Here is a 25,268-nt window from a genome sequence, read left to right on the forward strand (position 1 = left end):
TGCAAGTCACTCCAATCAGGGCATATGAGGGTCAGATTGTTATTAGTTCACAGAGTAGACACAAATTAGAAGAGGGATCAACTTCTTTGCATTACCTTTATGAGCATCAGTGCTTCGCTCAGTTCAGTCACATCAATATCACTCTCCTGAAATTAAAATGGTCAATAAAGAGCATTATTAAATGGAAATGAATAATACAGGGATAACTGAAAATGACATACTAGATTCTCACCAAATATGACATTTGGCTTGAATATCATGAATAAATAAACCAGTACATTCTACATTCTTTTTCCCAAGACTTGATGAAGCAGAAAGCTGGTATATTTACGCCATGCATAAAACATTTCATGCATTCCATTGTCACATTCTGGCAGATATAAATGCAATTCAGGTAAGTATCTTACTTTGGTGAAGAACTTCATGCGCTCTTTCAGTTCATCCAGCTGTTGCTTGTGTTCAAGATAGTGCAGCTGAAGCTCTTTGTTCTCCTGGGAGAGTCGTTCATTTTTTTCTGATGTTCATTATACAATAAATGGAAATAATAGAGAAACAAAATCAGGCGACAATGTCTTAAAACAAGAATGTAACAATGGATGTATCTAATACCAGTGTATTCAAAAGAAGAATGCAAGGAATCCAGATTTTGTCCGGAAGAGCTGAACATTTTATGTTTTCTATCATTTCATTTAAAATCCTGTGAGAAAAATTCCTATAAGTTTATGTAACAGAACAGTAAAAATGCTGTTCAGAAGATTTACAAATGTGTTACAAATAGTAAAAAAAACAATAAATTTACAGTAATTTGCCATTTGTTAAGATGAGTTGTTTCCTACATTACAATGGAGACTAGCATCACAAACATTTCATTGATATAAAGCACTTGAAGACATTCAGAGGACATGAAATCTGCAATATAAATGCAAGTCTGTCTGTGTGAGTAATTGGAAATTTCCTATATATTGCAAATGACAACTGGAATCTTATGATTGAGGAGTATTTATCCTTAAGGTTTAAACATACTTCAATGGCTGGTCATGAAAATTGTTTGAAAGGGTGTGAAATTACAATATAGTCATCTTGATTTACTGTCTTAGAGGCAAAAAGAACTGCAGATGTTGGAAGCCAAAGTAGACAAGCAGGAAGCTGGAAGAACACAGCAAGGCAAGTAGCAACAAGAGGTGGAAAAATCAACATTTCGGTTGTAACCCCTCTAACCTGAAACGATGACTTCTCCATGTCCTGATGCTGCCTAGCTTGCTGTGTTCTTCCAGTCTCCGGCTTTGCTTACCATCTATCTAAAGTGAAATTATTGTTACAAAACCAATACTCATAATCAGCAAGTTCATATTAATATTTTAGGAGCATGTTTTAGTTTGACAAGGTTATATTTTTAAGCATTATGGAGTTAAAATGTTAGACTTCAGAAATCTCAAATAGGGTTCCACCTGTATTTAGAGGTCAGAATTAGGATGGTGAAAGCCTGAAAAACATCAGGTTGTCCTCAGTTAGTTAGGGAACTGCAGACAACAAGTCTGAGAAGAACTCCCCTGACTTCATTAGGTATTTAAAATACTCATACAAAACTTTGGGTCAAAAGATGGGATTTTGAAGCCACAGGTTAAAGAGACATTTCAATTAACGTCAGTTACCACGAATATGAGTAATTCAGGTGGAGCCTTGGTTGGAACTCTGGGAAGATGTCTGTGGGATTTGTCCAGAAATGTTTTGAGTTTGATCTAAAAGCACCTATGTTGAGTTCAGAGAAAGAAAGAGTCTGCAAAGATTTGAAAAGCAGCCCTGATACATGTGCTATCAAAATCAAGTGTATTTCTGAGTTGATGGAACTAAGAAGTTAGCCCATGAAGCGTAGTGAAGCCTACATTCAACTGAGAAGTCCACAGGCTTTGAAGAAATGTTGGAAGGATCCAAATGAAATTGCATACTTTAGAGAATAGTTCGAACATTGAAAAGAAATTGAAACAAATTCTTAAGAGCTTTGGAACTTTGATATTGTGAAAGGCTTGATAACCAGCCAAAGCCTTTGTGGTGGGAAGTCAGAAAGAAATGCCTTGCAATATACAGGATAGCATTCACTTAAAGGAATGTTTAGTTAGTCATGTTTGTTTTATTTGTTTCTTCTACAGTAAAATTTAATTGTTTTGAACAGTGAAATCATTGTGGTGTAATTGCTTTCAGTTGATCAGTGAGTATTTAAATTTCTCTTTAAACATTAATGACCTCTGTGGGAATTATAATAAAAACGTCTTGTATGATATAAGAAATAAATTAAAATATTATTTTGCAAAGTAGCAGATGTTATTTTAAATATAAAAAAATGTATGGCACATTCATCCCACAGATCTCGTCTAACTTTCCTTCTTATGGATATCATACACTCATCAGTATTGTTTTCAGTATATTCATTGGAGCTTTCCATAGACGTACAAAACAAGTGATACTGGATTGGATGCTCCTCATACAATTCTCCAATCAGCTGTAAGCAATTGGAGAGGAATTTAAGATGTGCTGTATGAGTGGCTGATCTAATATTGCCAATTTTACAGGCATGTTGAAGTCTAAACTCTCCTCTACTGCGTAGTATAGTCAAATTTGAGCAATGTGACCTGTGAAAACAGCAACATATAATCGAGGCACCAAAGTATTTGTTTGGCATGAATTTAAAACTAAACATATTAATTGATTCCATATGGATAGTGGCTTGGCTCCCTTGATTTTGGTTTACTAATCAAGGCCACGCTGATGTGGGATCAATGTAATCCTAACAGATGAGCAAGTTAAAAGTAGTGTTTTCCAACATTTTGATTACTAACTGCATGAAAGCAAGGAAAATAATGCTTTATGTAAAACTGAACCCATATTATTCCAAACATCACTATCTGATACTTCAGCAAACATTTTTAGATACGTGACAAACATTTCCAGGTATCATTTTGGAGTTTTGATTTTAGAGTGGCGGCATGTGGGTGTTTGTTGGTTTTGTTAAGGGTTTTCTTTGTAAAATAAACAAAATCAGTGAAACTTTCCAGAATAATGATCTGAGCCAATATGTGTCAGAGAGCAGGTAACTCCATTCATAGTTTCGGAGAAGCTCTGGAGTGTTATTGGAATAAGATGTTTTTACTATGAGGCTAACAACAAATCCAGTAAACATGCAATACCATTAATTCGGTTCAGAAGCAAGTATTTTTCAGTTCAATTATAAAACACCAGAGCAGTGGTTAGAAGCAAGCATAGTTTCTCTTCTGGAGTTGAGTTTTGTCACAGCAGTTATCGAACCATAAAGATGTACAACATGGAAACAGATCCTGTAGTCCAACTCATCTATGCTGACCAGATATCCTAATTAATTCACTCCCATTTGCCAGGACTTGGCCCCTATCCCTCTAAACTCTTCCCATTCATATACCCATCCAAATGTCTAAGTTACCTCAGTGGAAAGGTACCTTGTGAACTCCCAAAGTTTGGTGGAAATCTGCAGGTTATTAGAAGCTGAGAAGATTTAAGCTCTCCGTATGTGAGTATTGATGTGGGAAAATTGCATAGTTCACAAGAAATAAACTGGGGAAAAATAGTGTAATAGAAATTAAAAATTTGATAGAGAATCAATTTCTCGAGAAAGTAATCTCTGTAAATTGATGGTGAGAGGAAGTAGGTTGAAAGCTCTGTTTTAAGATTTTTCGAAACTGTATTCTATATCTAGATAGCTTGTTTTTGTTTTGTTTTTGTCTTTCTATAATCAACCACTGTTGTTAAAGAAACTCAGTAGCCTTGCTTAACTGTGTTTCAGCGATTGACGATTATTTTAACTAAACTAAAAAAGAAAATATGGTCTATCATCACAACAATTTGGGACTAGCCTCACTATATCAATTGCAGCTCACCACCATTTTCTCAAAGGCAATTAGAGTTAAGCTGTTTTACCCAGCAATGCCCACTTCCCATGAATGAGTAACAAAATTTCAAATTAGTTTCAAGATTAATGCATATTGCAAATTGTCAATAAAGGATAGATTAGAAATTGGACCTTCTTGCATCCATTTTACATGTGAAAATTGGGAACAACAGGATTCAATTTTAGGTTGTCATTTACTTCCCCTCAAAGAAACTTGAAAAACATCCAAATCAATATTGAGTTATGTCATTTTTCAAGAATCCCTGATAAATACCTGATAAGGCATGTTAAGTCCCTTACATATGTACATAAATAACAGGTCATTTAATTTCTGCCTCTACAAGTAACTAACAAGTACTACATTGGAGAAATTATACATAAATTTACAATGGTATTTAAATATCATTTTAAAAGTCTGTTGAATATGTTTTAAGTAATTTTGAATTAGAATTTGAACTAGCACATTTTTTGTCAGTTAATATATTGTTCCTTTTGTCATTTAAAATGCTCATTTAATTAATCATTAAATATTTGTCAATATAAAAATCTACAGCAATTGCTGTTACTTTGGTCATAAAATTATCATTCCTAACTTGTAGAATTTCTGTGTAGTCTGCATTTTAGTCTTTTACCCACTTCCTTAACAGACCTTTTTATTTAAAGAATAATACATCATAATTGTTCTGTAGCGACACTACAATTAAAAACATGATACAACTGCAGGGTATTATTTTGCTTACAGTGTAATTCTGGAAAATTCTAACATCTTACAGATGCTCATTTCTTAACCCTTTTTAGTCCATTCTATTAAATATAACATTTTGAAACCACAAGCATTTTGCATTGTAATGACCATCAAGAAGAAACTGTCTCTTTGGGACATGTTATATGAAAATGTATAGTATTTGAGAGGAAAAGACCATGGCTAATGTTACTTCATCTAATACGTATCTCAACTGTATATTAGTACTTTTTAGATGTTAAATAGTTTTTCATATCTTGTGACTTATTTATCTTGTGTGCGAACTGATGCTCATCTTGGAAGCTGAAAAACCAACAAAGATTCACTCTGTTTGTCTGTTTGCAATTGAATTTCAACCACTCCAATATTTTCAACTTAATAAGAGGCATAACTGGGAAATGATGAATGCATAAAAAAAACACAATTTTGAAGCATTTGTCTACAATTATTCAAAAGATTACACATGTAATACATTTCAAAACCACAGGACCACATCTCATAATTCAAAGTATTTCCAATTTAAAATCAGCAAATTTGCCATTAAACAATTTTATCACAAGTATCTGAAGCTCCTTAACTATCAATAAAAATATGGTTCTGCATAAGGGTTGTGAAGTACTGACAATTAGAAACTGAGATGAAAATTAAAATGGTGTGTAATTATAATCAGAATGAATTTGTAAATTACAAAATAAACAGAAAATTAAGTCAGGAGAGTTTCCAGTTTTGATTGTCATACTTGCTGAATAATTCTGTGCAAATCTCAGCTAACACATCCTGCCCATGCTCATAGGTGAAAGCCAGAATCACAGGTTCATAGATTTGTACAGTAACGAAACAGACTCTGGTCCAACTCATCCATGCCGATCAGGTATCTTAAATTAATTTAGTTCCATTCAGATTCTTATTTGTAATACATTGGACAAGAGCAGCAATTGCCCAGTGGGAGCCCTATATCAAAATTTGTTCAGAAATTCCTACATTTTAATGGACAATAATACTGAATGCTACCTCACTGTTCCTGTGTCAAATCCATACACTCCTCATCGTGAAAAGGCATGATCATAATAAGTCATACAAAAATACTTCACAAAATAATCTACCATTTAGTGGATCTGCTCAGGATCTGTGGTGGACTTGGAACACTGCATTTGCATTGGTTGGATGGTCCCAACATTGCTCCTACACAGGGAGGGTATAGGGCCTTACCCTGAACTAATCATTACCTTTAAAATTGGATGGCAGATTTAAAAAAGGTTAAGACACTCAAATTTGTATCTCTTCGTTGTTGTAGAAATTTTAAGTTTCTTCTTGTAATGGATTGCAGACTATAATTCCATAGTGTACCACCCGCTCACATATAATTTGCATTACTGCTTCAATTGAAATTATTTACGATGCCAAGCAGATGTAAGCAAAAAAACTCCTGAAATTTAATCACCATTGTGGTATGTATTCATGAATGCAGATTTTGTAGGCTTCATTTACTTTACAAGCAAAGATACCTCTTTCCAGTTTTATTTTGTCCAAGATGTCATTTTTGTCAGCCAGGTCAGATTTTAGTGCGGTCTCGAGCTGTGCAATCTGTAGTTTCAGCTGCTGTTCCTTCAACTTCCACTCTTGTTCATGGGTCATGTCAAAAGCACTGTAACCAAACATGTGGCATGTGAAGAACTATTGGAAGTAATCCTCCACAGAGAATAATAATTAAAACAAAAAAGCCTTAGTGGCACAGAGACTGCTGTCATCATGTCTCAGGAATTAAGCAAACATATGCTGGTCTGCTGCTGTTGAAACCAAGGCGCCTTGCTCAGGCTGCGGTTAAATCACATGAAAGAGTTTGTGGGATGAGCAAAGGCACTGGCCTTAATTTAGAGATCCATGGCCAAAAAAACCTGGCATCACTTGGATCTGCGGGACAAGGAAAGGAATTCATCTATGTACACCAGGGGAATACATAGATCAAAATTATCAAGCAACAGAGGAGGCACAAAACTTTCCATAAAAAAATGCCAATATTCCCTCAATTTAAATGACTTTAAATGACATCTAATCTCTTTTCAGGGGTGTGTAGCAGTCGCATTATTAAAAAAAAATGCCTGGTTGCAACGAAATGAAACCACAAGTCACTAATGTTGTTACATTTTAAACACTGTGACCACAGAATGACTATTGTGCATTTATAATGCAGCCATTATGAACAATGGCAGAAATGAAGAGGTATAGTTTAGAGGATGCTGTTTTATAGCATGCAATTAGAAAGCAAAATGAGCTTGTACACAGGAGTAAAACAGGTAATTAGAAATCATCAAAAGAGGGTAGAAGTACAAATTATATACATTTTTGCAAAGGAGTTACCTTAATAAGTAAGAATGGTTAATTAAAATAACAGCTTAGTAAAATACCCTTCTCTTGCATCAGCCGATAACTTGAATGAGAGAAAAAAGTTATACAATTTAATCGAGTTTAGGGAAACCAATTAAGAACATTCAAAAGTAAATAATGAGCTGTACATAAACTGCAGTTTGGCAAAAACAACAAAAGAAGATTTTGAGAAACACAGAGGCAACATAAATTATCACAAAAAAAAATCAGTTTCTAAAAGCAATATTTTATGGATAAGGATTTTCATAGTGTCACTAAATTCAACTGACAAAAAGCAAGTAAGTCATTTTGTTTTAAAGTTAAAAGAAATACTGCACTCTATTTAAGAAAGATACATAGTTTAAACGTACACTTGCAAACAAGGTTTTTGAGCAACTATTCCATTTATATGGTGTTCGGTTACAGTGAACTTCAGCCTTTAACAAAAATTGGAATTCAAAAGATGTACCATTATTGTTTTCTCTTTTACAGTTTGGATAATCGTTGCTGTGTTGTGCTGTATAGCTGTAGTTACCTTTGATATAAGATGTGTAGTTTATATGTATTATTATTTATTTTTGAGTTTAGATTTTCTTTGGTAGTATGGGCTTTGGTAGTTATGAAATAGGATACCTTAGTATAGAGGGGTTTAGTTTGAAAAATCAAGGCCAGAAGTGTTGAGTTAAAAACCTGAATATTTTATTTGAAGCCAGAAAGTTTGATCTCTGTTGTGTAAATAATCAAGGAAAAGATGATGAAGCTCTTAAGACAGAACCTGTTAAGTCAAACCTATGGATGTATTAGAAACGTTCACTCTCTGTCTGCTAGTTGAGTACTGTACAGCGATAGTGTTAGGATAGATGAAATGTGTCAGTGAAAGACCACAACATTAAATTAAAAAATATCTGTTAAGCTAGATTTCAGTCTGGAATCTGACTTGTCCAGTCGACGGTGTGATCATAATATTATCACAGAATTCGGACAGAGAACATTACACATTTGTCATTTTCTGTCAAGAATGAACAGTTTGCTAAATAAGGTGCCTTATAACGAATGAGGTAAAGAAAGGTAATGATATTTCCCTAATGGTATGTGCAATTACATTGTGAAATATATCTTGTGTACACAAACTCGAGTGATATGTGGTTCAGAGTAAACAAAATGGCTTTGGTATAAACAGAAGATCGAATTTGCCATTTTAAAGTAGAAGTAAATTGCCTTTTAACTAAAAGAGCTCAGTTTGCTTTGACACTTCCATGAAACAGACCTTTTTTTAAAAAGTGCAAAGTTAATGTATATGTGTTAAGATCTTTCAACTGTAGAAATCTTTACACTTAGCACTAAATGGGTGTAATAAAAGGCAGCAAGAATTTTCTAAATTATCTAGAAACTTTTCACTGAGTACATGTAAGGTAGATTTTCAAATGCATTTAGAAGTATCTACATGAGGTCAAAAATGAACACATTTCTCACTTAGTTTTTATTGGTGTTTTACAGTGACTTCATGTTTATGTGTTAGAGCAGTCAAATGCAAGTTTTAGTCTTGATTTGAATTTGTCTCATATCAGGTTTTGTATTTTTGTATCTAGACAGCCAGATATCACTAAGACAAATAACTTCCATGGTCAATCTTGCAGCACACCTCCTGCACAGTAATCATTCAGCATTATTGAGGGTTGCTGTGAAGAATCCCATAACTCAAACTTTACCACCTTCATATTTTGGAAGAGAAAGTGTTGTCAAAGATAGAATTCAAGGAAAAACTGGGAGGATATCAACAGGAAAAGAATAACACAAGATTAAGAATAATTCATTAAGTCGGATTCTGCAATTCTATTAGATTATGGCACATACGTACCTTGCAACTCCACATCCTCATCTTTTATCCATATCCTTTTATGTTCTTAAGTATGAAAAAAATTGCTAATGTTAGTTTGTTTTACCATCCTCCCTCAACTGATGAATCAGTAGTCTTCCATGTTGAACAACACTTGGAGGAAGCACCGAGGGTAACAGGGCAGAGAATATACTCTGGGTGGGAGATTTCAATGCCCTCTGCCAAGAGTAGTTGGTAGTTGCAGTACGGATTGAGCTGGTTGGGCCCTAAATGACATAGCTGCTAGACTAGGTGTGCAGTAGGTCATCAGGGAACAGCAAGAGGGAAAAACATACTCGATCTTATCCTTAAAAATCTGCTGTCTGCAGATCCAAATGTCCACGACAGCACTAATAAGACTGGCTACTGCACAATCCTTGTGGAGAAAAAGTTCTGCTTTCACATTGAGAATACCTTCCATTGTGTTGTGTGGCACTATCACCATGCTAAACGGGACAGACTTCGACTCGATCTAACAACTCGAGACTGCGCATTCACAAAGCACTGTGGACCATCAATAGTAGCAAAATTGTATTCTGGCATAATCTGCAACCTCATGGCCTGGCATATCCCTCATTCAACTAATGCCATCAAGCCAGAAGATCAACTCTGATTCAGTGGAGAGTACAGGAGGGCATAACCAAGACTGAGGTATCAATCTGATGAAACTACCAAACAGGTAGCTTCCATGCCAAACAGCATAAGCAGCAAAGGATAGATAGAGCTCAGCAATCCCACAACCAATGGATCAGATTTAAGCTCTACAGTACTGCCACATCCAGTCATGAATGGTTATGGACAATTAAACAATTCACTGGAGGAACATGCTCCACAAATATCCCATCCTCAATTATGGATGAGCCAACACATCAGTTCAAAAAATAAGGCTGAAGCGGTTTCAGCAATCTTCAGCCAGAAATGCCAACTGGATGATCCATCTCCACCTTCTCCACTTGGCATCACAGAGACCAGTCTCCAATTCAAATCAATGATATCAAGAAATGGTTGGAGGCACTATATACTGCAAAGACTATGGACATTGGAACATTCTGGCAATAGGACTGATGACCTGTACTCCAGAACTTCTAGCTTCCCTAGCGAAGCTCTTCCAGTAGTGCCCCATCAGTTTACTCTCAATCATCAGCAAAGTGACAGAAGATGTCATCAACAGCACCAGCTCAGCAATAACCTGCTCAGTGATGGCCAGTTGTGTTCTGCTCTGGCAGTCAGCGTTTGACCCTATTACAGCTTTGGTTCAAACAAGGATCAAGGAACTGAATTCCAGAGGTGAAGTAAGAGTGAAAGCCCTTGATATTAAGGCCAAATTCAACAGACTGTGGCATTGAGGAAACTGAGCAAAATTGGAATCAATGGGTATCTAGGGTCAAACGCTTCGCTGGTTGGAATAATACCTAGCACACAGGAAGATAGCTGTGGTTGTTGGAGGGGAGGTCAGTCATCTCAGCAGGAGTTTCTCAGGGTAGTGTTTTAGGCCCAACCATCTTCATATGCTTCATCAATGATCTTTCCTCCGTTATAAGGTCAGAAGTGGGTATTTTCACCATGATTGCGCAATGTTCATTCACAACTTCTCAGATATTGAAACAATCCATGTTCAAATTCAATATTTAGATTTGGGCTAACAAGTAGCAGGTAACATTTGCACTACACAAATGCCAGGCAATGACCATCTCCAATAGGAGACAATTGCCACCCCTTGACATTCAATGGTATTGCTGTAACTGAGTACCCCACAATCAACATCCTTGGGATTACCACTGACCTGAAACTCAACTGGATTCAACATATAAACATAGTGGCTACAAGACAGGTCAGAGGCTAGGAATACTGCGGCAAGGAACTCACCTACGGAATCCCCAAAGCCTGTCCACCATGTACAAGGCGCAAGTCAGGAGTACAACTGAATATTCCCCATTTGCCTGGATGGGTGCAGCCCCAACAACACTCAAGAAGCTTGACAACATCCAGGACAAAGCAGCCTGCTTGATTGGCCCCACATCCACAAACTTCCACTCCCTCCATCGACTTCCACCAACACTCAGTAGAAGCAAAGTCTACTACCTGTAAGATGCACTGCAGAAATTCACCAAAGGTCCTTTAGCAGTATCTTCCAAACCCATGACCACTTCCATTTGAAGGACAAGAGCAGCAGATGCATGGGAACACCACCATCTGAAAGTACCTCTGCAAGCCACCAACTATCCTGACTTGGAAATACATCGCAGTTCCTTCTTCAAGGTCCTGCAACACCCTCCCTAGAGGCATTGCAGATCAACGTACAGCACATGGACTGCAGCATTCGAGTAGGCAGCTCATCACCATCTTCTCAAGGGGCAATAAATGTTGGTCAGCCAGCTATGCCCCCCATCCACAAGTGACTAATTTAAAAATAAACTTAAAATATAATTTAGAAAGCTTCAATTGGCCAATATCTAAAGATACTTAAACAGAATGTTCGAGATTTATGTTGCACTTTATGTGAAAAAATACCTCTTAATTTCACTATTAAATGGCTGAATTCTAACTTTAAATTTGTATCCCTTGCTCTATATTCCATAACCAAAGAAACAGAAAATCTATCAAATCCTTTAATTATTTGATTAAACCAATTAGATGATGACTAGAAGTTGAGGAAATTAAAACCATAGATGGAATCTTCCCAACCCATGTAGGAAATGGCAAGGCAGTTGGTAAAATACGGCAAGAGCAGACAAATGAGATAGAGTCATAGAGTCACAGAGACGTACAGCATGGAAACAGACCCTTCGGTCCAAACCGTCCATGCTGACCAGATATCCCAATCCAATCTAGTCCCACCTGTCAGCACCTGGCCTATATCCCTCCAAGTCCTTCCTATTCATATACCCATCCAAATGCCTCTTAAAATGTTGCAAATGTACCAGCCTCCAGCACATCCTCTGGCAGCTCATTCCATACACGTGCCACCCTCTGTGTGAGATGCTCAATATTGACAAAAATATCTGATTTCTAGTCAAGGTTTAAACCGAAAGACAAAACTCTTGTGAGTGAGTGGTGAGAGGGTTACATTATATGCATTAATATCACATTTTCAATTCTCTCCTCATGTATGTTCTCCCATTCAGCAAAGAGAAGCGAGACAGCAACAGTTACTAATGTACAAGTCTGAGCAGGTATCTCACTGCTTGAATATTCCAGACTTCACCTGGAAATCTCTCAGTATGCTCCATTAGCAACGACTGTCTACATTCTTCATCCATGAAGTTTTGCAGTAGACATGCACCAATGTCACCAGCGTATCTCTGAATTACATTGAATACAGTTTTCCACTTCTGTATTGCACTTTGGAGCGCCACGTGCATTGAAATTCCACTGCAAAGCCACTTTGAGTGCAGGGACAGCCATTCTCCCAGATCGCAGAAGGGCTCATTTCAAGGTTAACAGAGCAAGCTAAGAACAAGAGGCAAAGACTTAATTGTTGAAAAGACTGGGGCCATTTTCCCTGGAGCATTGGAACCTGAGGGATAATCTTATAGAAATTTATAAAATCATGAGGGGCATGGATAGGGTGAGTAGCAATGGTAGTCTCTCACAAAGCTGATGGTGAAAACTGAACATGTATTTACAAATGTGATCATGTATTTACAATGAAATTTCACTTATACCATTTACGTGCCCCTTTTCCTTTTCCTCCCACTACATCTGGTTGCAGTCCTGGGGTCGACAGCTGGCGTGGAGGGGGCTTGCCCTATAGTGAAGCCTGCTGACTTTGGAGTTTTGATGGGTGACGCTGGGGGCATTTGTGACTAGAAGGCACAGACATGCTAAGCATCCTGCCCTGATGGAGACTTAGCCTCCTCGACCTGAAATCCCACAGTGCTGGGGAATTGCAGCTAGAATTCCTATGAATCAATGACTCTGAACTCCAGATTGTATGCCATTTCAACAAGCCATCTTGCTCTTATGCTAACATTTCTGTCCTGGGCATGCTGCAATGTTTCAATGAAGCGCAACTCAAGCTCAAGGAAAAACATCTCATTTAACGCTCAGGACTTTACAGTTTCAAGATCTCAGTATTGAATTCAATAACTTCAGAAACTGATCGCATTATGTTTGCTATCCATTTTTCTTACATTCGCCCCATCTAGATAGCTTTGTTTTCTTTGTGTCCTGTGTGTTTTGCTTTCAGTAGAAAGGATTTATTATCTCCCTTTTACACTGAAATGTACACTGATTTTGCAACTCTTTTTCTCTTTCTCCACCATTAACAACGCTTTGTCTTTTGCATTGAGCTTCAACCTCTGTACACAAAGTCCTGTACCCAACACCTTTTTGTTCTAGAGAAGTTGTACTAGACTTGAAATATTAATTTTGTTTCTCTCTCCACAGATGTTGCCAGATTGGCTGAAGTTTTACAGAATTCTGAGTTTGTTTTAAATTTCTAGCATCTGCAGTATTTTGTCTTTATTCAAATTATGGGGAGATGGTTGCGCGGGGTAATGTCAGGGGAATAATAATTCAGAGGCCCAGACTTATGGTTCATATTTCACCATTGCAGCTTGTGGAATGAACATCAATTATTTGTAAATGATCTGGAACTGAAAGCTAGTCTCAATAAAGAAATTATCTGTAATGAAACAATCACTGATAGCCAGAAAATCCATTTGGCTCACTAACAAACTTTAGAGAAGGAAAATTGTAATCCTTACCTGAACTAGCTCACATGAGATTCTGGAGCCACAGCAATGTAGTTGACTTTTAACTGTTTTTAAGGATTGGCAACAAATATTGGCATTATCAGCATTTCATCCCATGTAAAAAATTCCATGCTGAAAATTTCATGATTATCAAGGAGTTCAATAGTTAGTATTTTTTTAATTTTGCAAGGTATAATGCTTAAGTAAGATTACATGCAGAAAAAATGAATAGAAAATTAAGATATCTTAAAGTTGCATGGAGGTTAACCAATCTCGGAGTTGGAAATACTCAGCAGGTCCGCACCACCTTTGGAGAAAGAAACTAAGGTCACAGACCTGAAATATTGATATGGTGTTGAGAACAGTTATGAGATGTTTCAAAATGTCAGATGGGAACAGATCTAGAGGTTCTGGCTCCTATTTTTGGCACAAATCATTTTCGTGGGTAGGGAAAGGGGTAATGGTCAAGAAGCACACATAAGGGTAACCAGAATTGTGTTGAGTCAATTGGATTCAGTGCACAAGCCAAGAAAGATCAAAGGGGTGAAGGCATTTGAGGCATGAAGGTGAAAGGGTCTAATATTGAACAAAACAGCTGGAATTAATTCCCAGAGATTTAATGCAGGCATTTTAACAAGTTGCCTCAGCCTTGGCAGGAGAAAGTGAGGACTGCAGATGCTGGAGATCAGAGCTTAAAAATGTGTTGCTGGAAAAGCGCAGCAGGTCAGGCAGCATCAAAGGAGAAGGAGAATCGACGTTTCGGGCATAAGCCCTTTTTCAGGAATTATTCCTGAATATATGCCCAAAAAGTTGATTCTCCTTTTCCTTTGATGCTGCCTGACCTGCTGCGCTTTTCCAGCAACACATTTTTAAGTTCAGCCTTGGCAGCCCTTGAACGATTTCTGGAATCAATGGGACCAACAACATGTGATTTCTCAGAGAATGAAAATGGTGAATTTAAAGGAATTGTTCCTCTAAGGTCAGTGCCCAAAGGCAAGAAATTTCCTAATTACTGCTTCCTGCCTCTTACATGAAAGTTAGCTCACTAACTCCTTTTCCCTTCTGACAGGTACTGCAAAACATCCTGATTGTTCTGTTTTCATCTCAGCTTCCCAGTATCTGCAGTGTTTTCTTCCTGTCATGACTGTACTGGACAATCAATGGACTCTAAGAGAATCTGTTTAAAAGATCACAAACCATGTTCATAAAAATAAGATAAATCATATCAAAGAAAACTGAAATTGTATAGTAGTACCTGTTGTATAATTTGTCATAATTTTCCCTCAAAAGATCTCTTTCCTTTAGTAAGTCGCTGACTCTCTCTTGTAACTAGTCAAATAAAAACGTTACAAATTACAAAGCAGCACAACGTTACCTCGAAAACAAAATGAAATAAAATCTATTTATTTATTTATTATTGGTGTACATTAGGATTTCTCACTTTAAAGCTTGTAATTAATTTGTAGAACTGCACAATCATAATTTTGTAGCATGATCTATCTTTAATGATATTAGTTTATAATAGATCTCCAACTAAGTCACTTCCAGTAACTTGAAAATTGCATGAGGCACGTTTTAATATGTTGGCCCTACTGTTTCTGAAAAAGTTATATTAAAACTGAAAATGACAATGAAGTGATTCTGCATTGGGTACAACAGATTAAATCATTGGCATTTCAAGATAGTACACCAAAGTGACTCAAGGAACTATGTCACATACCACATTCTGATTTATAAAGTATCGTATAAAGTGGGAATTAGAAGGTGTACTTCATATACCTCGTTTTGGATTATGGTTACAAACCACTCTGTTTTAATTCTTGTGGTTTAGTATGTTGCTCGATTCCAAAAGGTGAATTACACTCTTCCAATATACATTTCAATACTTATTATTTCATATAATGTTCACTATCTTCTGTTATTTATTACTAATGCTGATTGTAAAGAATCCTACCTCTACAGTTGTTTGTTGAGAAAATGAAGTTGAGTGGAGCTGATTTTCAAGAAAAAGGCACTTAGAACGTTCTTCTTTCAGCTGTGCATTCAGTTCATCAACTTTACTCATTAAAGCATTGTGACTGGCTTTCATGGTTTTCTGGTTCTGTAAGACAATACATTCTGAATAACAGTAGACTCATTACATATTACATTACATATTATGTAGAGTCACTGCACAAACTTAGTCTGTCAACATGCACAGTTCACTAGGCAATTAATGAAGTTTGATATTATACATGCAGTTAATTCCTTTTTCCATTTGTGGCAAAAATGATACACTTTTCTCCATAACATTGTTTTGTTTTTTGGCATGGTCTGCTGAAACAAAAGACAATACATTTGACTCTATGATAAGACCCATCCTGTTAATGTTTCACAAGCTATGTCAAGAAATTGAACGCTAGCCGTGTACAAGAACTGAGCTAAATAAGTCATTTAAAACAAGGTTTGCAAGTTAGGTAATTTAGTACGGGATGACAGCAAATCATTTTCAATGTAATCTAACATTGGGTAAGGGAAAAAAATGAGATAGTCAATTGTTTAGCAGAAATTGGGTTAAGGGAGCAGGTGGACAATTCCTGGAATAAATGAATTAAAAGAGGGTATGAAGTAAAATATAAACAATTTTGCTGAGCCAAAAAACCAAATGTCAGTTAATCGGTTGTAAATCACTTCCTCACCTGTAAACCTCTAATTTATGAAATAAACTATCACGTTACCATTTATGAAGTAAAGTAGCACACACTGAAAGCATTAAGGACAGATAATCTTCTAACGTAACAGTGGTGCAAGTTCTCCGATGTGTTTGATACAGAGAAAACAGGCAGATTAACTAATCAGCATGGGTACTGTAGGTAGATACCAATGAGGAAAAGTAGTCAGACGGGTTTTAAGCATTTTCTTATTCCTTCTACATTTGCTTATTATTTATTTTACCACAGCACCTTCACAATGCATTTTCTGTGAGTTTTCAAAGCCTTTACTTTTTTTACTTAATTATATACATGTAGTTGCATCAGACACATTGTGTCTTGGGAATAGCGGTGTTGCTTTTAACTATAGAACTCTTACCTCCTGTATTTGCAAATATTTTCCCTCCAAGACAGTAAGTGCAGCTCCTTTCTCCACAAGCTGTTTCTGTAGCTTTATCATCTCCACATTGTCTTTGATTGCTGTCCTATAAAGATAAAAAGTGTTGCACTACATCATGGACAATACTGAACTGAGAATAGACTTTTTTTTGGTATAAACAGATTATATCACAATTTCTTTCCTACCAGCCCTCTGAGGAGTTAAACACACTGTTAACCTTTATTTATCTGAAATTACAACTGCCAAGAAAATAAGTCTGATAAGCAAACATGAAAAATATGTGAATAGAAAGATACATGTTCCAAACCTTAGAAGGATGGACATTTTTAACTGTAGCACTGAGGAGAGAATTGGTGCATTGAATGACTTTCCTCATTTTACATAATATCGCTTTGTTATATGCAATGTCCATACCACAAATGTTGTTTAAAACTAGATATTTGTCAGTAGCATGCTGTTATGGCAGTATGTAATACTTTAACTAGCTGTATCAAAGTGCATCATCAAACTAAACCAAATGGTTTACAGAAAAATGGAAATATTTGTAAGATTTTACTCCAATCCTATGTATTTCAGGAAGCCTGAAAGTTAAATGTAAGTGTAATTGCCTGTACGTCTAGTGTTTCTTTAGGTTGCACTTTTAAGAGTAATGATTTGATTCTTTTATGTAAAGTACATAAACAGGCAAAAAAGAATGTGTGGAGGCAGGAGAATTTAGTAGTGAGTAGAGTTTAGCACATTTTCATTTCACGTCCAGGACATGGCTTGGATTCAATTCAGGCTGATAAGACAAACATTTTTTTTGACAGCTGTAAGGGTCCCATGTGAAATGCAGTTCCAGACTGGTTCTTGCTACTGAATAGACACAGGATAAAACTATCTGTAAATTTACTACCTTAATCAGAGAACCCATAAGAAAAATGCTGGTTACCGTGGAAATGTCCTGCTGAAGTAGTAGGCAATGTTTGTGGTTGAAGTTGACTTCTGTTAGGAGTACAGGAAGGAAAAGTTTTGCTCTACATCAGGCTTATGACATGCCTCTATGTGATTTCTTCTCCTTGGCATTAATTTAAAAAAAAAATCACAAAAGGTGCATCATGCCCCAAAGCAGACAATCTCACCTAGAGAAGAAAATCCTATTACCCAAAATATGGAACCTAATAGAATAGAGCTGTTATCTCCAAAAATGTTAAATATTTTATGAAATGTTTCTTTCGTTGTGTAACACAGAAATGAAAAATGGATTTTAGACAGCATATAATGGGCAGAATACTTGTATTTGCCTTGAGGCAGATTTGTTGTGCGTTATAAGAATATTGTATAAAATATACTCTACCAAATACTATTCAGTTTCTGTGCAATATATTAACTGGTTTGGTCAGGTTATTATTGGAAATTTGAACTGTGCTTCTTCAATATGTTTTCAATATTCCTCACAAATCAATCAAAAAAAAGTTGACCATTCTGATCAGATAGTCATGCTATCCAGTTTTGTTTGAAATTACAATTGTCTTTGAATAATTCAAACAAAAAATAACACAACTTGTTTTGGGTTTTTAAATACAACATTTGGGCAGCACAGTACCAGGGACCCAGGTTCAATTCCAGCCTCGGGTGGAGTTTGCATATTTTCTCTGTGTCTGCGTGAGTTTCCTCTGGGTGCTCCGGTTTCCTCCCAGAATCCAAAGATGTGCAGGTCAGTTGAATTGGCCATGCTAAAATTGCCCATAGTATTCAGGGATGTGTGGGTTAGGTGCGGCACAGTGGCTCGTGGGCGGCACGGTGGCACAGTGGTTAGCACTGCTGCCTCACAGCGCCTGAGACCCGGGTTCAATTCCCGCCTCAGGCGACTGACTGTGTGGAGTTTGCACGTTCTCCCCGTGCCTGCGTGGGTTTCCTCCGGGTGCTCCGGTTTCCTCCCACAGTCCAAAAAAGATGTGCAGGGTCAGGTGAATTGGCCATGCTAAATTGCCCGTAGTGTTAGGTAAGGGGTAAATGTAGGGGTATGGGTGGGTTTCGCTTCGGCGGGTCAGTGTGGTCTTGTTGGGCCGAAGGGCCTGTTTCCACACTGTAATGTAATCTAATCTAAAAAAAAATCTAATTAGTCAGAGGTAAATGTAGAATATTACGGTCTGGGTGAGTTACTCTTTGGAGGGTTGGTGTGGTCTTGTTGGGCCAAATGACCTGTTTCCTCACACTGTGAGCATTCTATGATAAATATATGGGATAGGGAAATACTGGAACATGCTTCCAAGTTTTTCAAGTTTTTTCTCTTACCAAATTCATTACATATTTTATATATATTCTTTGAAAAAAATGATTTCAAAACTGCAACAGAAATATATATTAAACAAAAAGGAAAACACACCTGCAAACCACCTGAAAATGCAAGGTTTCACTGTTAATAATCTGAAATGCAACAATGCCTCAGGTTTTTCCGGATTTTCCAAAGGCAAACAGTCATTATTCCAGCATAGATCAGAGGCGCACATGAGAACCTTGTGGAAGCTCCATTATTACAGACTCCGAAGGAATTGCCTAGGAAATTTAATATTTTGCTGGAAAATTTCTCTATCCCTGGAATTCTCAGAAAGTCTCCTCTTAAATTGGGAAATTCAGAGGGTCCTGATATAATTAAGTAAATAGTCACACGTGAAATCTTAGACTATTAGGTACACAGTCTAACTCCAGAGTAACAATTGATCAGACCCTCCACTTACTTTACACACACCAACTACACTCCCTCAGACTCTAACCAGAACATACCTGCCCCATTCTACCCCCGATCTCCACTTACTCCACTGCTGAATCCAACCTGACCATTCCCCACTCTTGCTCTGCAAAAGGACAGCACCAGACTAAGTGGTCTTCTTTTGCTCTTAATTGTTGTGTTCATACAAAATCCACTGTTCAGGTATAGATGCACAAATGCTGACCAGAAGCAATTCTGGCAACCTCATTAACAGAAAATATAATTATTTCTCCATGGTTAGTGTTTTATTGACAGTCATCTATGAATGACTGATGCCACTTATGGGATTGGTGGTGATATTTTGCTGGAACTATTTATTGCACATAACTAATTTGTAAATAGCTACATTAAAAACTTAGTATTCATAAAATGAGAATTGACAATATTTTGTTCCAAACATTAAAATGCAAAGAAACCTCACAGGTGACAAATTTATATATATCTAGTTGTGTAAGAAGCAGTAACCACTGTATTCTTTGAAATTCAGTTTAGCAAATTTCTGGAACTGAACTCAGAGATTTGTATTGTGGACTGACATAGAAAGAAAGAATGCATCTACTTTGTGCACTTATACTTACAGGATCAATGCATTTGCAAAAGAATATATATATCTGAATAAACATATCTAATATATATGTCAGAGACAAAAATAAATTTCTGGTTAAGTAAGTTGCTAGCACAAGAACCACAAGGCCATAAATGTGTTCTAAAACTTGCCTAAGAGGAGGAAATGAAAAACGTGCGGAACACATGACTGCAGAATGTTTTTCACTGAGAGCTTATATGGCATCAGAACAAAACAGTATTCCTGTACAGATTTCTAGATTGTTTACATGTAGTAAACAAATAAAAACGATCTGCAAATCCCAACTTAATTGCTGTGGTTATCTGGTAAAACATAGTTGCCCAGAAATTCCGGTGGGAAGATAGTTGTTACAGCAGTGTAGACTGGAGTTGTGTGACAGGATCATGAAGAAATTTTGACATAGCTGACTCTGATGGAATTGCCTGGGAAACTAAACATTCCATTGAGCAATTCCGCTATCTGTGGAACCCTCCAAAATGCCCCTCTAAATCAGATTATTCAAAGAGTTCCAAGCTCATTTAAGTGTATTAATTACCCAAGAAATATTCGAAGATTATAAACCTACTCTAACTCCTGAAGAAATCTTAAACTGAAACTAACCACTTGCATCTGCCAAAACACCACTCCATGGCATATCTGACATCCTAACCATCTGCCTCACCAACATCGACCAATTTGATTAACTGAAACAGCAATTACCTTACAACACTGCTTCATAGTGACTTTAAAGTTTGTATAACTAAAGGCAAACTAAAGTAGACAGGTAAGCATACAAAGCAAACTTACTAAATTCAAAAGGACTTTGAAGATTTTACCCTTCGATATCATGTTAAAAATTTACAGAAATGACAAATTATCATTTCTTAGGAATGAGCACTTCAGTTATCAACTTTGGCGAGCACATTTACAAGGGTGTTGCCAGGGTTGGAGAATTTGAGCTGTAGGGAGAGGCTGAACAGGCTGGGGCTGTTTTCCCTGGAGCGTCGGTGGCTGAGGGGTGACCTTATAGAGGTTTACAAAATTATGAGGGGCATGGATAGGGTAAATATGCAAAGTCTTTTCCCTGGGGTTGGGAGGCCATAACTAGAGGACATAGGTTTAGGGTGAGAGGGGAAAGATATAAAAGAGACCTGAGGGGCAGCTTTTTCACACAGAGGGTGGTATGGGTATGGAATGAGCTGCCAGAGGAAGTGGTGGAGGCTGGTACAATTGCAACATTTAAGAGGCATTTGGATGGGTATATGAATAGGAAGGGTTTGGAGGGATATGGGCCGGGTGCTGGCAGGTGGGACTAGATTGGGTTAGGTTATCTGGTCGGCATGGATGGTTTGGACCGAAGGGTCTGTTTCCATGCTGTACATCTCTATGACTCTATGATACTTAAATGATGGACTTTGGATGCCAAATTTAGAATTGAGCAAGTGCAGAAAATACATTTGAAGCATATGAAATAAATTATACAAGGTACAGCAACAAACAAAAATTGCATTTATTGCAGTGCTTTACAATAGTGAAATGTCTCAGAGTCCCTCACAAGTGCACTACCAATCAAAAGTTTGCACCAAGCACATGAAGAAATATTCAGTAAGATGTCAGAGTTTGGTTTTGAGGAGCATCTTAAAGGAATGAGTTGTGGACAGGCAGAGGAATTTTGGGAGAAAATTCCAGAATTTAGCTTGTAGCCAGTTGAGAATACTAGTGAGTTTTGAGAAGCTTTGTAGCTCAGGTTGAGGTTCTGGATGTAAGTTTGCTTACTGAGGTGGAAGGTTAAGTTTTAAATGTTTCATCACCATACTAGGTAACATCATCAGTGACCCTCTGGTGAAGCACAGTTGTTAGCAACCCACTTTCATTTGTGTTTCGGTTTCTTTGGTTGGTGATGTCATTTCCCATGGTGATGTCATTTCCTGTTCTTTTTCTCAGAGGGTGGTAAATGGAATCCAAGTCGATGTGTTTGTTGATAGAGTTCTGGTTGGAATGCCATGCTTTTAGGAATTCTCGTGAGTGTTTCTATTTGGCTTGTCCTAGGATGGATGTGTTGCCCCAGTCGAAGCAGTGTCCTTCCTCATCTGTATGTAAGGATACTAGTGAGAGGGGGTCATGTCTTTTTGTCAAGATTAGAATGGTGCTGGAAATGCACAGCAGGTCAGGCAGCATCTGAGGAGCAGGAACATCAATGTTTCGGGCAGGAGCCCTTCATCAGGAATGAGCAGCTCATTCTGATGAAGGGCTCCTGCCTAAAACATCGATTTTCCTGCTCCTCTGATGCTGCCTGATCTGCTGTGCATTTCCAGTATCACTCTAATCTTGACTCTAATCTCCAGCATCTGCAGTCCTCACCTTCGTCTTTGTCATGTCTTTTTGTGGCTAGTTGATGTTCATGTATCCTGGTGGCTAGTTTTCTGCCTGTTTGTCCAATGTAGTGTTTGTTACAGTTATTGCAAGGTATTTTGTAAATGACATTAGTTTTGCTTGTTGACTGCTATACTTTCAAGTTTATTAGCTGCTGTTTTAGTGTGTTGGTGGGTTTGTGGGCTACCATGATGCCAAGAGGTTTGAGTAGTCTGGCAGTCATTTCCGACATGTCCTTGATGTAGGGGAGAGTGGCTACGGTTTCTGGACACGTTTTGTCTGTTTGTTTGGGTTTGTTGCTGAGAAAACAGTGGACTGTGTTCATTGGGTACCTGTTCTTTTTGAATACGCTGTATAGGTGATTTTCCTCTGCTCTTTGTAGTTCCTCTGTGCTACAGAGTGTGGTGGCTTATTGAAATAATGTTCTAATGCAGTTTGTGGTGTTGGGATGATTGTTTCTGAAGTTCAATATTGGTCCGTATGTGTTGTTTTCCTGTGGATGCTGGTTTGAAGTTCTCTATTGGCTGTTCACTCTACTGTGACATCTTGAGATGTTGAGAATATGGCCAGGATGACAGACTAAGTAAAATTGGGGATCCACAGGAAGATCAAAATAGTGAAGGACAGAAACTCAGAAGGCTGTGGGATTGGAGGATGTCATAGGAGATACTATGAATATGCAAGAAATAAATACACATAAGTTAAATGCATGTAGATGTTACATGTATATATAAACATAGGGCTATATATTCAATATTGCTGTGCTTGGTTTATGACAGCTGCAAGAGTGAATTTAGAAGAATGCCAGTTTATGCCTGACTTACATGGATATCAAGGATATTTTTGAAATGATGGCCCTGCACCATTAAGATTAGTCAGCATTTTACCTGTCTAGTTTATTGTCCATGGTGACTGAAAATTGAAGGGACGAGACTGGTGAACTGAATCAGGAACAATTTGATCATTTGAATTTGGTGCAATAACACTGGATCATTTCTGTGTAGGAATCCAGTGTCCTGACATTGGGATACTTGAATTTAGGCATTTTTTGTTTATTTGTATATTAACACAATTAAAATAATTTGACAAAGCCTGAAATCTCTCAAAAAATACACAGTCCTCCTCATCATGGCACTTAAGCATCTCTTAGATGATTCCAGTGTAGTGTACCTCCTGTACCACTGAAAGTCTATTCCAGTCGTAATCACTTTTTGGATCACAAACTCCTGCTCAATCGCAAAGTTAACATTTGCCACATAACTTGTCCTAAAGTCAGACTGTACTCTGAAGTCGTGTATTAGATTCACTTTTTCTATATTTGTTACATATTTCCATGTTTAAAATGCTATTTAACTTATTAATTCAAATTGATAATCTATTCCAGCTTGTGGTATCGGAAGCCTTAAATAAGGTTTAAGAATCTTTGTATACAAATGAAGAGAAACGTGAACAATTTTTTTTCATAATTCATACTTGTGAAGTAAGCATTGCTAGCACACTGGCATTTTTGAAATGAGTCGTTTGCTGGGCCATTTGAAAAGTCAATTAAGATTCCCGATTGGAGTCACCTATAGACGAGACTGGATAGTACAATAGATTTCTTCCCAGAGAACATGAACCAAATAGGTTGCTAGCAATAATTCAGTTATTTTGTGATTATTACTGAGGCTTGCAAAAGAGTATGTTACATTGTTTTCACTCTTGTAAAAGAATAATAGCTGAAACCATAGTTATGATTCCTTAATGCTGTTGTATAAGACTCTGGTGCGGCCGCATCTGGAGTATTGTGTGCAGTTTTGGTCGCCTTACTATAGGAAGGATGTGGAGGCACTGGAACGGGTGCAGAGGAGGTTTACCAGGATGTTGCCTGGTATGGTAGAAAGATCGTATGAGGAAAGGCTGAGGCACTTGGGGTTGTTTTCATTGGAGAAAAGAAGATTTAGGGGTGACTTGATAGAGGTGTACAAGATGATTAGGGGTTTAGATAGGGTCAACAGTGAGAATCTTTTTCCACGTATGGAGTCAGCTATTACAAGGGGGCATAGCTTTAAATTAAGGGGGGGGTAGGTATAGGACAGATGTTAGGGGTAGGTTCTTTACTCAGCGAGTCGTGAGTTCATGGAATGCCCTGCCAGTAGCAGTGGTGGACTTTCCCTCATTATGGGCATTTCAGCGGGCATTGGATAGGCATATGGAGGATAGTGGGCTAGTGTAGGTTAGGTGGGCTTGGATCGGCGCAACATCGAGGGCTGAAGGGCCTGTACTGCGCTGTATTCTTCTATGTTCTATGTATCATATATATTGGATATTGAAGTAACTTTTGATCTTACCACTTTATTAGCATTAGTTGCATTTCACCTGGTTCTGGGTGACTTAGAGCTTACAGTAGTCATATGCAGAGACTATCAGTTTGCATTTGTGGTGTTAAATGCAGAAGTTCAGAAGTTTCTGTCAGTCATCCTACCTTTTTCTGTAGTATGCATTGTTGAACACCCAGTAGATTGCAATCAGTTCAAAAACCCTGAACTAACCAGAACATGTACTTTCAGAATATTAGTCTTGCTGCTGAATAAGATGTAACTGAGCATTTAAAAACCCGCTAAGTTCATAATTAGTACTGAATAGCCTCTCATGTCCCAAAAAATTACATGGTTTTTATGGAATCACAACTTTCCATACTTGTTAAAAATGTCTTTTAAATGATTTTTTTTTCCAGTTTATACTATTTAAGTTTGGAGTCATATAAAGATGTACAGCATGAAACAGACCCTTCGGTCCAACTTGTTCATGCCAAGCAGATACCCTAAATTGATTTAGTCCCATTTGCTAGCACTTGGCCCATATCCCTCTAAAGTCTTCTTATTCATATGCCCATCCAGATGCCTTCTAAATG

At 37.4% G+C, this 25,268-nt stretch overlaps 1 protein-coding gene across 6 annotated transcripts in view; it reads right to left on the minus strand.

Annotated features, from left to right (window-relative positions):
- Positions 1-25,268, minus strand: part of rpgrip1l (RPGRIP1 like) — a 225,429-nt gene that overhangs the window by 137,776 nt on the left and 62,385 nt on the right. For 5 of the 6 annotated variants that reach the window (XM_043706988.1, XM_043706986.1, XM_043706987.1 and 2 more), the window contains exons 7-12: positions 16,665-16,770; positions 15,550-15,696; positions 14,851-14,924; positions 6,164-6,303; positions 408-514; positions 96-146 (exon numbers count right to left, since the gene is read on the minus strand). In XM_043706988.1, coding sequence (XP_043562923.1) covers positions 96-146; positions 408-514; positions 6,164-6,303; positions 14,851-14,924; positions 15,550-15,696; positions 16,665-16,770 — 625 coding nt within the window. Of the gene's footprint in view, positions 1-95; positions 147-407; positions 515-1,218; positions 1,299-6,163; positions 6,304-14,850; positions 14,925-15,549; positions 15,697-16,664; positions 16,771-25,268 lie in introns of those variants that run through there. The other variant, XM_043706992.1, reaches the window with a different exon arrangement.

This window comes from Chiloscyllium plagiosum, chromosome 17, assembly GCF_004010195.1.
Source record: "Chiloscyllium plagiosum isolate BGI_BamShark_2017 chromosome 17, ASM401019v2, whole genome shotgun sequence".
Classification (NCBI taxonomy): Eukaryota; Metazoa; Chordata; class Chondrichthyes; order Orectolobiformes; family Hemiscylliidae; genus Chiloscyllium; species Chiloscyllium plagiosum.